Here is a 16,326-nt window from a genome sequence, read left to right as displayed (position 1 = left end):
CTTTGACATTTCTCAAACCTGATATTTTTCCTGTTGGAAGTATGTTGTTCCACTTTTCTGGGTTTCTGAGAGTGTTTTCTTCATGTTGGGATGCAACAAGTCCTCAGCAGAAGTTAGAATCTTCCAGAACTGGTGGAGGGAAATGTGAAGAAAAGAAGTTGTGTAGACTGATGGTGTTTATGTTTGTTTTTAAATGATGCTGCGATGATGCTTCTGAGGAGGTAACCATGGCGATCATGGAATTCCTCTGGGCTGTGGCCAGAAAGCTAAGAATCCTCTCACGGAACTGCAAACTTAACCTGAAAGTCCTGCAGTTCAATTCAATTCAAACAAGAAAGAATGCCTTTCTAATCCCAAATTGAAAAAGAAACCAATGACAGCAGATCATTTCTACCGCTGCATCCATTCAGCAGGTCCTCTGGTCATATGTAAATATAGATGCAGCCGTCAGTCACTGCGGATTGGTCCCGTAAACTGGGATTTCAAGACATGGGAATTTAGTTACATAATAATCTGGTTGCTAACCAGCTAGGGAAAACCATGGACGTCCACCTCTTTCTTAATAGAAAAATGTACGGAGAAGGCAGTGAATGGAAGCTAGGCTTGGTGAGGTAGAGATTGATTTGTCTCCATCTAGGTCTGGATACAAGGCACATGCTCTCAAATATATGTCTGTGTACCCCACAAAGGTTTTTATCATAAACTAAGCCCGATATCCTACATGCTTTGAACCGGACACTCACACAGTTTACACAATTTACATGTCGCAAAAATAACATTATAAAAGGCTGATGGTGCAGAGTGAGTGACAGAGCATCTCAGGGAGAGCAAAAAATACATTTTCATTTATTCCATCATTCTAGTTTCTCAGAATAATCTCAGCCCAAAGCTGCAGCAGCACCTCTCACTATGTGTTATCCCAGTGTTTCCCAACCTTTTTTGGCCTGAGTACCCCCTGAGCCTTCTTGTCACACCACGAGTACCCCCTCACACATACAACGCGTGCGATGATTCTCCAAAAGTAGAGCAACACAGTGGTTATTACATGAAAATCATTTTATTCAATATCCTTAACTTGAACATAAAATTCTCAGGCTTTCTCTCTCTTTTTTTTTAACATCAGTTGAATTCTTGCACCATGCACCAATTTGCACTTCTGATTTAATCTTGTTCTATGTCTATTTTTTGTCCATTTTTTGTACTTGTTGCACTAAAGAGAGTGAGGTGTAACCGGAGTCAAATTCCTCGTGTGTGTCCACATACCTGGCAATAAAAAGCGATTCTGATTCTGATTCCGATTCAACATAAGAATAAAAAACATTTTCTAGAAATATAAATAATTAACCAAAATAGTATAAATACTAAATCAAAATAATCTTCCTTTGTTATCTAACTTAAACAAGTAACATTTCTCTTTTTTTTAAGAATACATTAACAGGCCTAACTCATGTAACATTCATCACAAAACTAGAGTCTCCATCATAAACAGTCCTCCATGAAAGTGCTTTTTAATAGTTAATATCTGAAACAAAACCTTTATCAAAATACTCACTACTTTTGTGTGATGCCTTAAAAAAAAAAAAAAAACTCCCCGTGCACCGCGTACCCCCGGTTGGGAAACACTGTGTTATCCTGCAATTCTGAAAACACGATTTCTGACCATGTTTTACGGTGAGTCTGCCCAAACAAAGTTACCTCAATGGTGACACCCAGTCATATCATATGCTGTAAATGTATAAGTAGCTTCTGTATTCACAGTAGAGCTAATGTCATCATTTACAGTATACTTCAGGAAAAAAATGTCTACTTGCTGATTAGTGGATTTTTTTTAGATGAAAAAAAAAACCTAATTTGAGTATATTTGTGTAATTTTGTTTATTTACACATTGGTGTGTTTTTAAAAGATGTGTATATCTATTTTTCAAGATATGCTTATGAAGATAGGTGATACTGAGGTTAACACAACAAGTTATTGAGAGGCACAGAACTCACTGCTAATGCTGCAGTAAGTAATAAATATTGTAGCTATAGACTGATGACTTGGTATCTTTGCTGCATTTAATATTGACCTGTTGCTGGTACCCAGTTTTGCAGTGTTAAGATGGTCAGCCTATTTGGAACTGTGAGCACTGATGGCTATTTGGCATGAAGCAGTAAATCAATCATCATTTTTTTCTTTAAACAAATTTGCTGTTGTGTTATAATTGATTAAGTTGATTTTACATACTGCGTTGATACATAATCATTAAATTTAACCTCATTCCTCATCAATCGTTCCCAACAAGTCAGGGTGAACACGACTCTGTCTGACTCTCTCACCATCAGCACTGGCGCCCCCCAGTGGTGTGTCAGTTCACTTGTCCTGTTCACCCTATGCACCAATTGCATCTATAATTCACCTAACAATTACATGTTTAAATTTTCTGATGATTCAGCCATTCTCTGCCTCATGTCAGATTTATTAGATTCAATAACCTACAGACAGCAGATCCAAGGTTTTGCTCAGTGGTGTGAGGAACATTTCCTGATTCTTAAGGTCCAGAAAACACAGGAGATGATCTTTGACCCGAAGTCAGTTGGAGACCACTCACCAGTGGTCATCCATAATAGATAATAGATAGGTCATCCATAGATAAAAAACTCACATGGAATGTTCATGGTGATTTTATCTGCAGTGACCACACTTCCTCCGCAGGCTGAGGGCCTGCGGTGTCAGTCAGAAGGTGATGCTGCTCTTTTAGCATGCAGTAGTAGAGAGCATCATTAGGTTCAGCATCTCAGCCTGGTTTGGTAACCTGTCTGTCCAAATGAGAGCTCAGCTCACCCGGCTCACACAAAGAGCCATGAACATGATGGGAGTTAGTCAGTATCCCTCCCTTCAGACCATCTTTAAGGAAACAATAACCAGACGAGCCCAGAAAATGATCTCAGACCCCATACATATCAGCTCAGGTGGGAGCCTCAGAGTTCCTGCATGCAGACTGAACCGGTACAAGAATGGATTTGTTCCACTCTCCATCAAAGCCTTCAATAGCAACAAAACACTTAACTGTGATTGCAGAATGGTGATCAGCAGGATTTTAAACTCTATTTATTATGTCTCTGTGTTTATTGTTTTAATTGATTTTATAATCTTAATACTCAGACAGTGTGCAATATTCAGTGGGAGGATGTGTATACAATTGTGAATGTTATGTGATGTTTACAGTTTTTAGATTGGGCAGCACCCAGTGTTTGTGCTTAAGATAAATTTCCTTTGGACAATGAAGCTAACCTATTCTAAAACCATAAGATAATTATTTAGAAATTGATTGGTATGTAGTTACTGCATCCCTTTGATGACCAACACAGGAGTAGCATAACAGGTGAGAATTGCAACAGGCAGGTGTCAAAAGAGCTCAAGAAGAGTTGAAGAAAGGAATGAAAGTCACCTGTAACTCACTTTGCAATCATGTAAAATTGTCCTTGCCACAGAGAAAAAGAACAAGCTATGAGAGCAGGGTTTAAAAACTGAACAAAGTACTACCAACAACCAACCAACCTCTTGAATAATTCTGCACCCTGACAACAACCTCAGTACACATTGTCTTACATATTTTAGTCATTTTACTCTTAAATAACTGAAATATCGCGTAACTATCAAGTGAATCTAAATATTTCTTGGCTAGGCTAAGACCCCCCCCCCCCCCCCCCCCCCCCAACGTTTCAAGATCCTAACAATGCCTCTGCTCCGGACAATGAATTTCCATTAGAATAACCTACAAAGAACGCTGCATTGACTTTAACCTGTAATACACCTCATAAATCATCGCAATGAGCGACAATCAGTGCCACCACTGTGCGCTTTCCCCCGATGGACATGCCATTCCCGGCACAATACCAGTTCACAGGGATAACACTCAGTGGACAGATCACAGATTTGACAACAACCCCCTCAAAAGCATCGATTTCATATAGCGGAATCAGCGGGAAAGCCAAACATAAGCGAACCAGCCCGGGTAATCTATTTGACAGATATTTCACCCGTTCCACATTTAGTGCAACACCGGAAGCCAGTGAGATACATTTTTCATTGTCCGCAGTATTGTCTTACAGGCAACAGGCAAGAAGATCACAAGAAATAGAGGATAAAGCAAACATAGTCTATATATCACAAGCATACTTTAACTTGTTATTCATATTAAGTTGAATCTGTTGAATGTAAGAATGCAGCTATGATACTTTACTTAGTCATCTTTATTTTCTTAGAAAAAAATGCCTATGATGGCTCCTGTAAGATACTGCTGAAGGTAAGAAACTCCACTCACGTAAGATATGGGTTTCCATTATCGTCGGGTCTTCATGCTGTTATAAGCTGATATCCTTCTCCTTCTTCTACCTGGCACATCCTTGCATTCAAAATATAATAAGACTTTTTCATCAGAAACATTTTTTTAAAATTCAAGAGAATTTAAGGGCGCTCATCTTGGTGGATAGCTAACATAAGCTACGAGGCTACGTTACATGGACAATCCATTTCATTTAGTTCATGGCAGATTAGTTTACCCCAGCTAATTTCGCGATGTGAATTAACTAAACCAGGAAAGTACTGAAAAAAGCTCCCTGCATGTTACAGGTTTGTGGACACTTTCTTTCTTTTTAATGTAATTTCATTGACTAGTGGATGCCAGTTAGCTACTACTCGTAGCTAACTTGCTATAACCATGTGTAGTTCTACTTTTAAATGGTCGTTATTTTTATTTATTAGATTGTTTTCACCCTAAGTGTAAGGATGTTTAAACAAAAATACACTTGCTACAGCAAGCCGGTTAAATCTTTGCCAATAGCCAATAGTGGCGTGTTTCCCTCAGTGTGCCGAGGGCTGCCATGTAAACAGCCAGACACTGTATCCTGCACTGTACGCTGTTCGAAGTGATGGATCATAGTTTTTGATTCAATTCATTTTTATTTATATAGCGCCAAATACAACAAATGTCATCTCAAGGCACTTAGATAATAAAGTCCAATTCAAGCCAATTGGAATTCAATTAATTGTAATCATAATTATTAAAAAAATAATCCAATTCGTTCATATAGAGCCAATTCAAAAACAATTTCCTAGCTAAGGAAACCAACAGATTGCACTGAAACTTTTTTTCTTTTTCGGTCCAATCTCCCGTCCTGAGCGTGCCTAAGGCGACTGTGGAGAGAAACGACTCCCTTTGAACAGGAAGAAACCTCTGGCAGAACCAGACTCAGGAAGGGTGGCCATCCGCCTCCAGCAGCTGGGGTTTGAGAGGACAGAAAAGAGAGGGGGGTTGGCGGCACTGTAACACCATTCAAAGGATATCTGTTGGAACAGGGAAACACCAATTAATGACCACAATAATGTCACATATACATAAAGAGAGTAAAGTGAGGAAAGGTGTGACAGATGAGGCCCCCCAGCAGTCTGGGCCTATAGCAGCTTAACTATGGGATGTTTCAGGATCACCTGAGCCATCCCTAACTATAAGCTTTATCAGAAAGGAAAGTTTTAAGCCTGGTCTTAAAAGTGGAAAGGGTGTCTGCTTCCCGGACATTTACTGGCAGCTTATTCCACAAGATGATTGTTGTTGATGAACGCAACTTTCTATGACAGTCTCGAAGAACGAGCTTGCATTTCTCTTGCAGACAGATAAAAATTGATTCGTCTCTTTTTTGTCCCCGAGCTGCTACTGTGAAGCGTGACATTCGTGTGTTTCAGTAGAGACAAACTGAGCTGTGTTGTGGTGGTTGTGTACGGCAGAGCCCAACACCTTTCTGTGCTGAAGATGAGTGCGTGTGTTCCATCAATGTGATCCCGGCGACCAATAACAGCTGCTGCAGTCATTTGATGCGGGAGTCATACACCTTCCCACTGCATCCAGATGGGGCTGTTAAAGGGTTTTTGACAAGTGTGACACCCCTTCTTACACAATTTCTTACAAAAAAGACAAAAACAATGTTTTTTGAGTGCATTACATGCAAGTGCTTAACACGCAGTCAAGAGTACTGCGTCAAGGTGCGTTCAGGTCGGACCTGGGATGAGAATTGGCTTGTGCTAAGTCCATGGTGAATACACCCGACAGCTGACACATTTATCTAACTTACCTGGTAGTTCTACAGCCCCGTCCACTTTTCTCCATCCCTGCTATTTTTCAGTTCTGTGATGGTAGATGTGGGTCCAACATGTTAAGTTTGTCTTCTTTTTGATTAGATTGCTGTCTTTCTTAATTGACTCTATGTAATCGCGCTACCTACACAGTTCACTTTGCATTTGACCCGAACGCAACTTTAAGGCCTACTAGAACGAGAACAGCTTACATTTTCTTTACAGAAACACCTTCACCAACGTTAATGCCCAGCTCTGACACTGCAGCAACTACACGTGGGTCAAAAAAGATGGATAATTTTTTTACCTGTTGAATGAGCTGATGGTCCAGTCAGAAATGATAAAAGTCTTTATTATTTATCAGACTGGTGCTTATCAGAAACTGGTCCATCACAGGGTGCAGCATGAAGTGTAATACCATCCTTTTCCTGGGAGGCAAGGGTGTACTGGGTCACGTCTAAATAAGCTGTAGCCCTGAAAGCACAGAGGATAAACATGGTACTACTGGCAATGGGAAATGATTTACTCAAAGCTTCTTTCCTTCCTTCCTTCCTTCCTTCCTTTCTTCCTTACTTGCTTACCACAACTACAGCAAGTTCATCCATCTGAAGTTAGAGATCAGAGACAATACAGCCTCTAAATAAGGTATTATCTGTCTTTATTTCACCAATACTTTAAGACCAATGAATGAATGAACGCGTACTATTGCACTGTTAGTTCAGAGCTGCTGTGTTGTTATTGGGGGCTATCGGGGGCTTTCTACACACGCGTCTACTGGGATGATGTCATTGCCGCGCCGTCCGTCAGGTCTGTATGTCTTTAAGACATTCTTGTAGACTACAAGCAAACAACCAATGTTGAAATATGGTTTGAAATATCAGTGTTTTCACAGATAAAGGTCATAAGCAAGTTCAGCAAAGCCAGACCTTATTTATGGTAGCTGATTTGGCCAAATCTAAACTATATTGCCAAAAGTATTCGCTCATCTGCCTTTACACACATATGAGTAACATATGTAAGTAACATCCCATTCTTAATCCAGAGGGTTTAATATGACGTCGGCCCACCCTTTGCAGCTATAACAGCTTCAACTCTTCTGGGCAAGCTTTCCACAAGGTTTAGGAGTGTTTATGGGAATATTTGACCATTCTTCCAGAAGCTCATCTGTGAGGTCAGACGCTGATGTTGGACAGAAGGCCTGGCTCACAGTCTCTGCTCTAATTCATCCCAAAGGTGTTCTGTCGGGTTGAGGTCAGGACTCTGTGCAGGCCAGTCAGGTTCTTCCACACCAAACTGGCTCCTCCATGTCTTTATGGAGCTTGCTGTGTGCACTGGTGCGCAGTCATGTTGGAACAGGAAGGGGCCGTCCCCAAACTGTTTCCACAGAGCTGGGAGCATGAAAGTGTCCAAAATCTCTTGGTATGCTGAAGCATTCAGAGTTCCTTTCACTGGAACTAAGGGGCCAAGCCCAGCTCCTGAAGAACAGCCCCACACCATAATCCCCCCTCCACCAAACTTTACACCTGGCACAATGCAGTCAGACAAGTACCGTTCCCTTGGGATGTCGTACAGCTTCATGTCAAAAGAGGCGAACTATCCCTTTAACTACAAAAGCCCAGAGGGAGCTGAAACTGTGGAAGAAAAAGAGAAAACAGATTTTCTTTAAAAAGAAAATGTCCTAAACCACAAAGTTGAATGAATCGATAGTCACCTTTCGCCCAGCCCCAGTTAGTCTGTTAGTCTGTGATCACATCGCCGCAGTTAAAGCCTCTGTCTTTGTATTGGCTTGTATTTGGCTTGTTCACTTCCTTTTTGTGACTGAGGATTATATACCCAACCAAACCTGTTTGATCCTTAACAGTTTCATCATTGTTTTAATTTTTTCTACCACAAAAGGTGAGCCACTGTCTAATTGCATCTGGTAAGCCAAATCACAGGATAAACCTCTATGCACAGAAATCTGGCCACTGACCTGTAATCTGGGCCTTGTGTTGGTGTCACCTCATTCCATCTGCTGAGCATGTATATTACAACTATCCACCAGATTACACTTGATAACCTCGCCCCTTGTGCAGTGGTCATGATCATGTACCATGGCACAACGCAACAGTGATAGTATTTAGAGAAATGGTCTTGTGCAACTACACCACAGCTATTTCATGGAACTATCTTGTGCAGTCTTTATTGCACCTGTTTTACCCAGACGGTCTGTTCTTGGGGAGTTGCTCTGTCTTTTCCTAGAATAACAGAAGAGAAAGTTATTAGTTGTTCATAATCTTCTGCTACTTACTGTAGGGCCAATAAAGGATCCTACTGTTTTCTGGTTGGCAGTTTCTTTTGCTAAATGATTACCTTTTGCAATAAAGGTATCTGCATTTCGATGTATTCGACATTTAATGATAGCAATAGTGGCTGGAGGATACATAGCATCTAATACTCGGCTAGCCCCAATATGAGCTTTTTTTGTACCACTGGTGGTGAAAAAGTCACTCTGCCTTCAAATGCTTTTACGACATACATCATGTGTACGTGCTGAATAATATTTTGATGCTTTCCTTTTACTAATTTGCTTTTTAAACTCTCGAAGCTGTGCGTAGGATGGTTGAGCAATTTTAGCTGAGTGAGCCACAGTAACAGTGTTGTCTGTACTTTGTTGCATAATACGCTAGCCTGCATGATATCATATGCATGATATGATATTGTGACATCTCTGAAGCATTAACCAGCCACAACCATTCCAATGTCAGGTACAATTAGTTTATGCTGCTAGCTCTATGTGCATAAATAAAAGTATCTGTCATCTGGGGACAGTCATGATAAATACCCTCAACTGAAATTGCCATTCATGTTGCTGGATATATTTGTTCTACACCATTAACTTCTTAACTCGGGTATTGTGTGTATTATTTCATAGCCATTTTTCTGTCTCGAGCTGAACTAAAGCATGACTTGGTGAAAAAGACACTAGACAAGTAAAGAATCATCAGATGTTCCATACTCAATGTTGAAGCTTTTTAGAAAAGAGTACTGCTAGTTACTACCAAGTCCTGATAGCAGGGTGGCATCATCCGCTTCAGAGTTGTCTCGTGTGGTATAACAGTAAGCTAGTGACTGCATAACAATAGGCATGTCTTGCATTAGCACAGCACATGCATGTCTTTCTTACAATGTGATGAAATAAAAGGAATGGAATGGAATGACTTACCGTTGTCAGGGTTTGCTAAAACTGGAGTCTGCTAATTTTGCTTATGTCTGAGCCATATGTGCATCCCTCTTAAAGGCTTGAATGTCTCTTCCTGCATTCAGTCCAGGGCAAATGTGATTAAATCTCTGTGTTCTGTCATTTCCAGGAAGGAAAGCTTTTGTTCCAATCTGTGGCTTGAGGACCGTTAGTAGCATTTTTTTCTGAGAGTGCTATAAGACTTGTCTTCACTCAGCTGTAGGTTGAAATATGTACAAGTTTTCCATTTACTTACAGGTGTAATTAGTTGGTACTAAAGCTGTCAGAACAGTTCAACTTTTTCACACTGTTCTCTCATAGGGCTACCCACAAAGTAACAAAGAAAGCCTACTTATTGCATAATTGTGGACGGTACATCTAGCTGGTAGAGATTTTGGGCCAACTCTTCTAAAATTGATGGGCCAGTCAACAAAACTTTGGTACAATCCTTTGTGCTGATACTTTAGTGTTAGAAATTTTGTGAGGATTGGAAACACTGGTGTGTCAGACTCAACAATGTAAATATTATTTTATTTGGGCCACATAGCTTTTGCTTTGAGCCTAAACTCCTTCATCTTCAATTTTACTTCATTTTTTTTTTTTCAACTACATTTGAATGGGGTGTGCTGTTTTGCAATAAGGCCTTCTGGTCTGTTTTCTCTACTGTTTCATGGAAATTGCGATGACTGAACTAGCATTCTGTTGCCTTCCACTCTTGCACTTGTACAGCAGTCTTCACCATGGGACTCGGGTCATGAGACTCGTGTCCTGCTATCAGCAGGGTTATGAGAGTTGGAGAGTCTTGGACCTTTGGCCAATCTTTGGGGAGTGTCACAGATACTTGTTGTATCGGCTAGAGGAAGAATAAATTAAATGGAAAAAATAAACAAATAATTCATTAATTTCATCTGTGTAATATTGGTCTGCCTCATGCAAGTTATGAACTTGGTCTTGCATTTGGTCTGTTGTGGTTGATTGCTTTTGAACTGACATCTCATCTTGTTGGATGATCTTCACAAAACACCTGAGCACACATAATCATGGCTTTTGACAGGCACAAAATGTCTACTCAGCCTGAAAGTAGTTGTGCAAACAGATTTTTCTGCTCTTTGTATCTGGAAGCAGTTTGTATAAGATGTCACACCCTTTTTGTTTTTTTTTATTTTCTTCACCTTAGAAGAAACTATTGTCTGATGTTGGAATTGGAGGGAGGAGGCTGGATCCTTATTTTCCAGTATTGCATAATGTTGCACCTGTGTTCACCACAGATGTCTTTAGCCTTGTGTTGACACCTGTAGTGGCGACTCGTCTGATGGTTGTGACAACTGCTGATGGTATTTCCCCCAGTTGCATCTCTGAATGCTCCTGTTACCAGGTTGTATCTGGACCCGTCCGTGGATTGGCTGGGCAGTCGGAACTGGAAGTGGCCTGGTCGTTCACAGCCCCAACACTAATTGTCATCGGGCTGCATTTTATTCACTTGTTTGGTAGAACTGGAGTCGTTTAACTGCTCTCTACTGAACATGTAGAGCTGGTCTTTATTACAATAGTTCAGTAGTTCTTATGCTCATCACTGGACAGCGTTCTCTGGAGTCTTATTCTGTTTTTTGGATCTTTATCTGATGGCATCGCCCCTCTTTTGCTAGAGAACAGGCTATCTAGTTTAGTCTTTTGTTCATCTTTGCAATGGTGACACTGTCAGCTGCCCTGCTGTGGAGATGATGTGTTTGCTGACAAAGATTCATCCCACTTCATCTCCCTGTTACCTCTCCCTTTATATCCAAATAATGTTTTATCGTTTTCCCCTGTTCACTCAGGGTTTTTCAGAGCTTTTGGCTGCAGTGAGTTTTCTACCTCCTTGTCTTGCTTTGTTTAGTCTATTCAGTATTCTTAGGAAAAGAGAAACAAAACAATTATTCTGAAGGTTCTTAAACAAAAACGGTCAGTAGTAAACCTTGAACTTGTATGTGTGTGTGACTTTGCCATTTTCACCTTGTCAGACAAATTATTGAAAGATGAGATCCCAATGACCTTGCATTGCCTTTGCAGGTGTTGCAAGACGCTCTCATGTGCCCATGGACAAGATGGCCTTTGAGAAGTGGCTGGAGTCAGCCTCCGCCACTTTCCTTTCTCTTAATGACCAACAGCGCAACCAGTCTCTGGACCATCTTATATCTTTAAGTGGTGCTGTCCAGCTTCGTCACCTGTCTAATGGCCTGGAAACCCTGCTAAAACGGGATTTTCTGCGCCTCCTTCCTCTGGAGTTGGCCTTCTACCTGCTGCAGTGGCTGGATCCTCAGACCCTGCTCACCTGCTGCTTAGTCTGCAAACAATGGAATAAGGTAAATATTTTACCCCCTGGCATCACAAAGTGAAACTGTTGGGTGTTTGTCTATAGTTTCGTTTGGGCTCCTTTGCTTTAGATACAAATAAACTTGTCTTTAGATTGTAGTGATGAGTTCAAACATAGCTACTTTGAGAACTTAACTGTACAAATACAGGATTCACATGACCTGTTTTGGCTCTGCAAGCCTAAAATCTAATTATTTCTTCTTTATAATTACAGAGGAGTTATTTTAGCAGTGATTAATGATTACTGTTTAAATGAAACGGGTTAAAGAGTCACCTAGACTGTTTACATAAAGTCAAATTTATTTGTATAGCACATTTCATGTACAAAACAGTTCAAAGTGCTTTACATAAAATAAAAGTGTAAGAGTGTAAGAAGCATTAAAAATACATAAAAGAATAAAAAGAGAAACAAATAAAATAATTTAAATGATTAAAAACAAGCAATAAATTCAAAGATATCGTGCAGATTTCATGCATAGACACATGAGAAAAGAATAAAATTGTCTCCATTTGGTGAAAGTTTAATTCAATTCAATTCATTTTTATTTATATAGCGCCAAATACAACAAATATCATCTCAAGGCACTTAGATGATAAAGTCAAATTCAAGCCAATTGGAATTCAATTAATTGTAATCATAATTATTCATAAAATAATCCAATTCATTAATCTCCACTGGCAGTTTGTTCCACTTGTTTGCAGCATAACAGCTAAATGCTGCTTCTCCATGTTTAGTCTGGACTCTGGACTGGACCAGCTGACCTGAGTCCTTGGATCTAAGAGCTCTGCTGGCTTTATATTCTCTGAACAGATCACAGATGTAAACCATCAGCTGGCTTTTAAAATCTATTCTGTGACTGACTGGAAGCCAGAGTAAAGATTTTAAAGCTGCTGTGATGTGTTCAGATCTCTTAGTCCGGGTTAAAACTCCAGCAGCAGCGTTCTGGATGAGCTGCAGATGTTTAACACTCTTTTTGGGAAGTCCAGTTAAAAGAGCGTTACAGTGATGGAGTCTACTGGAGATGAATGCATGGATGAGTTTCTCCTGGTCTGTTTGGGAGAGGAAACCTTTAATTCTGTTGATGTTTCTGAGGTGGTAAAAAGCTGCCTTGGTGACAGCTTTGATGTGGCTGCTGAAAGTCAGATTTTACATAAGAGTGTAAAATGAAATGAAAAGAAATCACTACTTACTACTACTCTTACTACTCAGCTCACCTTTTCTAGTATTGACTACTTGTCATTTACTCACAAAACAAGTTTTTAATCTGTTGAACATGGCACTCATCTGTATCCTTGTAGGTGATAAACTCGTGTACAGAAGTGTGGCAAGGTGTGTGTCGGGAGCTTGGTTGGAAGATTGATGAATCCATTCAGGATGCATCACATTGGAAGGGGGTCTACTTGAAAGCGAAACTGCGCAAGATGCAGCTGAATGATCGGGAGGCCTTTGAGACATCATCACTCATTGGCCACAGTGCACGAGTATATGCCCTCTACTATAAGGATGGCCTTCTCTGTACAGGTACTGTGATAGAAGGCTGGATCAGGATTGGGGTCCCATTGATCTTTCATAGATCTTGCATGAAGGGGCATGTTTAACTTTGACACAGGTGGGAGCGGGTGGTCAAAAAATAAACTCTCTCTCACAAGAACACTAGCTCCTCTACTTAGCTAGCTTATTGAAGTGTTGGAAACATCTATAAAGTTAAGAGGAAGATAAAAGCCAGACTACATTACAAATGCACATCTAAGTGTGAGTGTGTCGGAACAAAAGTTAAGGGGTTATTTCCACCTACGCACTTTTGGGTTATGTGTTTTGAGACTTAACTACTTTTTTTCCTTGTGTTGATGTGCATTTATTAAAGGAAGTAAGTATAACTTTAGGTGTTTTTTTGCATGTCACAGACCGTCAATCGGTTACTGGAATGGATGAAAATTAATAATCATTGTATTTAAGAGGATCTCTTCCCAGATTCTCTTTTGCATTGCATTTTTTTATCTCATTAAATAACTGACAGAAGTAGACACATGATCTAGAGAAGTATTGGTACGCAGAAAAAGAACCCACAAGCTGTGGGAGCTGGCAGTAATTGTCAGAAGTCCAGCGGGAGTGCGTGGCATTAGGGGTATAGAAAAGGAAAGGATGGCCTGTGAAATTATGGCACAGATTTCTTCTTAGTATGGAAAACAGTGTGGTGTATGGTATTTCTCAGTTTACAGCAGTAATGTGTCTGTAATGTAATGTCTTCTTGTTTTTCAGGATCTGATGACCTTTCAGCCAAATTATGGGATGTGCGCACTGGTCAGTGCATTTATGGAATTCAGACACACACCTGTGCAACAGTAAAATTTGATGAACAGAAGCTAGTGACTGGGTCTTTTGACAACACTATTGCATGCTGGGAGTGGAGCACAGGGGCTAAAATTCAGCAGTTCCGTGGCCACACAGGAGCAGGTCAGTTTATATTCCAAGTAAATATCCTGTTTTAAGACCATCTCATAGTTTCTGCATTTACACACTTTGGGTTTGAGAAATGGCTGAATCTTTACTGTTGGCACATTACGTGCATGGGAATTTAAAAGGAACTTAACATCGAGTAAGAGTAGCGTAGAGTACTGTGATGTGCTTTGGTGCTGGCAGTAAAACAATTAAAGACCAAAAAAAAACTATGTACAAAGATGAATGACACTTCTTGTGGCTTTTTTTCCTAGAGGGGAAGCATACTGTCAAAATGAATGCTTTCATTATTTCAGATCAATAAACATCTTCTGCAGGCACCTACAGGCAGAATTAGGAGAGACAGAATTAAACTATGTCTCACTATGGGCTGCACGCCTCGCTGCAGACCTCAGAAGCATTAATCTCATTACGCCAATCCTGATTGGCTGGTGAAACGTGTCTGTCCGCCTCAGGTAGTACCACCTACCTTAGATATCTCATGTGGACAGCACCACGTCATTCAAGATAAGCACCTCTTCTCACTCACCCAAGTAAGAAGGGTTGTCTGGTGAGACATCTCACTCATATTACTCAGAGAACCGGGGTTATGTAAATAACCTAAAGTTCTATTTCATAATATTTCGCTCGGTGTCTCACTATGGGATGTGGTTCCTCGTCCTATTCATGTAAGTGCGCACCGCATGGACTGGACATGATGCATGTGACCACTGCCCACCTGGTGGGGCAGCAAAAGCCACAAGGTCAATAGGAGAACATGAACCCAACACCTTAGACACAAAAGCCGGGTTGGGCTTCAAAATCAACCTCACATCCCCCGGGAAGAGTTGAGCGCATGACGGGTGCACCGAAAGCGCGTGGATGTCACTAAAGGCTCTAGCATGGTTGCCGCGTCTGCTAGCGCGAGCGGTGTTGATGACGTCACAATTTCGTGCCGGCTGTATATAGTGGCGCAAGTCGATGCGCCAGTAGTTGCAATTTTCTCCGTCACAGAGGTGGCGCTGCTACGTGAAGGTTACTGCTAACTACTCTACAACCACGAAAGTCGAGAAGAAAACAATGCCGCTGTCAAGAGCAGGAATACTGTCATTAATGATACTGCTGCAGTATTTGGATCATTTTAATTTTTTAATTCAGTTAATAGAGGTGAAGGTCTGAAGCCCCCGGCATCACCACTTGGAGTCTCTGCCCTCTTCTTTGCCTTCACGTATCTGTCCCGTAGCTTCTTTTTGCATTTCTTAGATGCAATTTCCTGCATTTTTACAAAATTGTGTCCCGTTTCATTTTATTGTTCATTTTATTTTGTTTAAGATATTGTTTAGGCCAGCAGAGAAGGCCTTGCAGGCCCTGACAGCCCACCACTGCATACGCGTTGTAGTTGTGTTCCCGGTCAATGTTTAATAAAGAGAGCGGCACCTCCTCACTGAAGCAAGCGAGCGAGTTCAGAGCAACATGTTTCGTGTGTGTTTCTTATACAAGTAACTGAGGGAGTTTACTACGTTTGTGAGGGATGTCTACATCAGCTGAGACGTTAGGAGAGAGACCACCGCTGCTGGAGAGCAAACATTTGACCGGTCAGATATAGGATTTTAATTTTAAATACCTGTTCTGTATTTATCTGCAACAGTTGTATAGTGTCACATGTCATGTTCAACTTTGACAGAAAATAAATATCAAATTAAAAATTAACCTTCTGATATCTTCAAATCTCAATTAAGAGTAACAGGGAACATTTGAAATGAACAAAATTGTGATAAGTTTTGATATATATCGGTATCGACTGATATAAAAAAAAAATATATATATATATATATCGTGATATGACTTTTTCCCATATCGCCCAGCCCTATGTAGAAGGAAACCACCAGTCAGACTGTCAGAGGTGACAGTGTAGAGATAGAGTGCAGACATAGAGGGAAGTACAGAAAGAGAAAGTGCAGAAGAGGGGGTAGGGAGTACTGGGTAAGTGCTAGGATAGGAGATTCAAGAGTTTCTTGAAGATATTCAGGGACGCCCCTGTTCTGGTAGCGCTCGGCAGGTCATTCCACCATCGTGGAACGACACATGAACAGAGTCTGGATTGTCTTCAGCGTGGTGTAGGCACTGCTAGACGACAATCCTGTGACGACCGGAGTGACCGAGTTGTGACATAAGCCTTTGCAAGAGCATTCAAGTAGATGGTTG

General features: G+C 40.7%; 1 protein-coding gene across 3 annotated transcripts in view; it reads left to right on the top strand.

Moving 5' to 3' along the window:
- The first annotated feature begins 4,082 nt into the window (after positions 1–4,082).
- The window catches only part of fbxw2 (F-box and WD repeat domain containing 2), a 39,572-nt gene continuing 27,328 nt past the window's right edge, over positions 4,083–16,326 (top strand). Inside the window, exons 1-4 of one of the 3 annotated variants that reach the window (XM_075455973.1) lie at positions 4,083–4,289; positions 11,382–11,674; positions 12,984–13,206; positions 13,945–14,139. In XM_075455973.1, the coding sequence (XP_075312088.1) occupies positions 11,408–11,674; positions 12,984–13,206; positions 13,945–14,139 (685 nt within the window). In that variant the 5' untranslated portion in view covers positions 4,083–4,289; positions 11,382–11,407. The other 2 variants (XM_075455972.1, XM_075455974.1) reach the window with 2 other exon arrangements.

The sequence above is a fragment of the Odontesthes bonariensis genome, chromosome 22, assembly GCF_027942865.1.
Source record: "Odontesthes bonariensis isolate fOdoBon6 chromosome 22, fOdoBon6.hap1, whole genome shotgun sequence".
NCBI lineage: Eukaryota > Metazoa > Chordata > Actinopteri > Atheriniformes > Atherinopsidae > Odontesthes > Odontesthes bonariensis.
The sequence above is the reverse complement of the archived record's forward strand: the minus strand, read 5'-3'. Positions and strand labels throughout refer to the sequence as shown.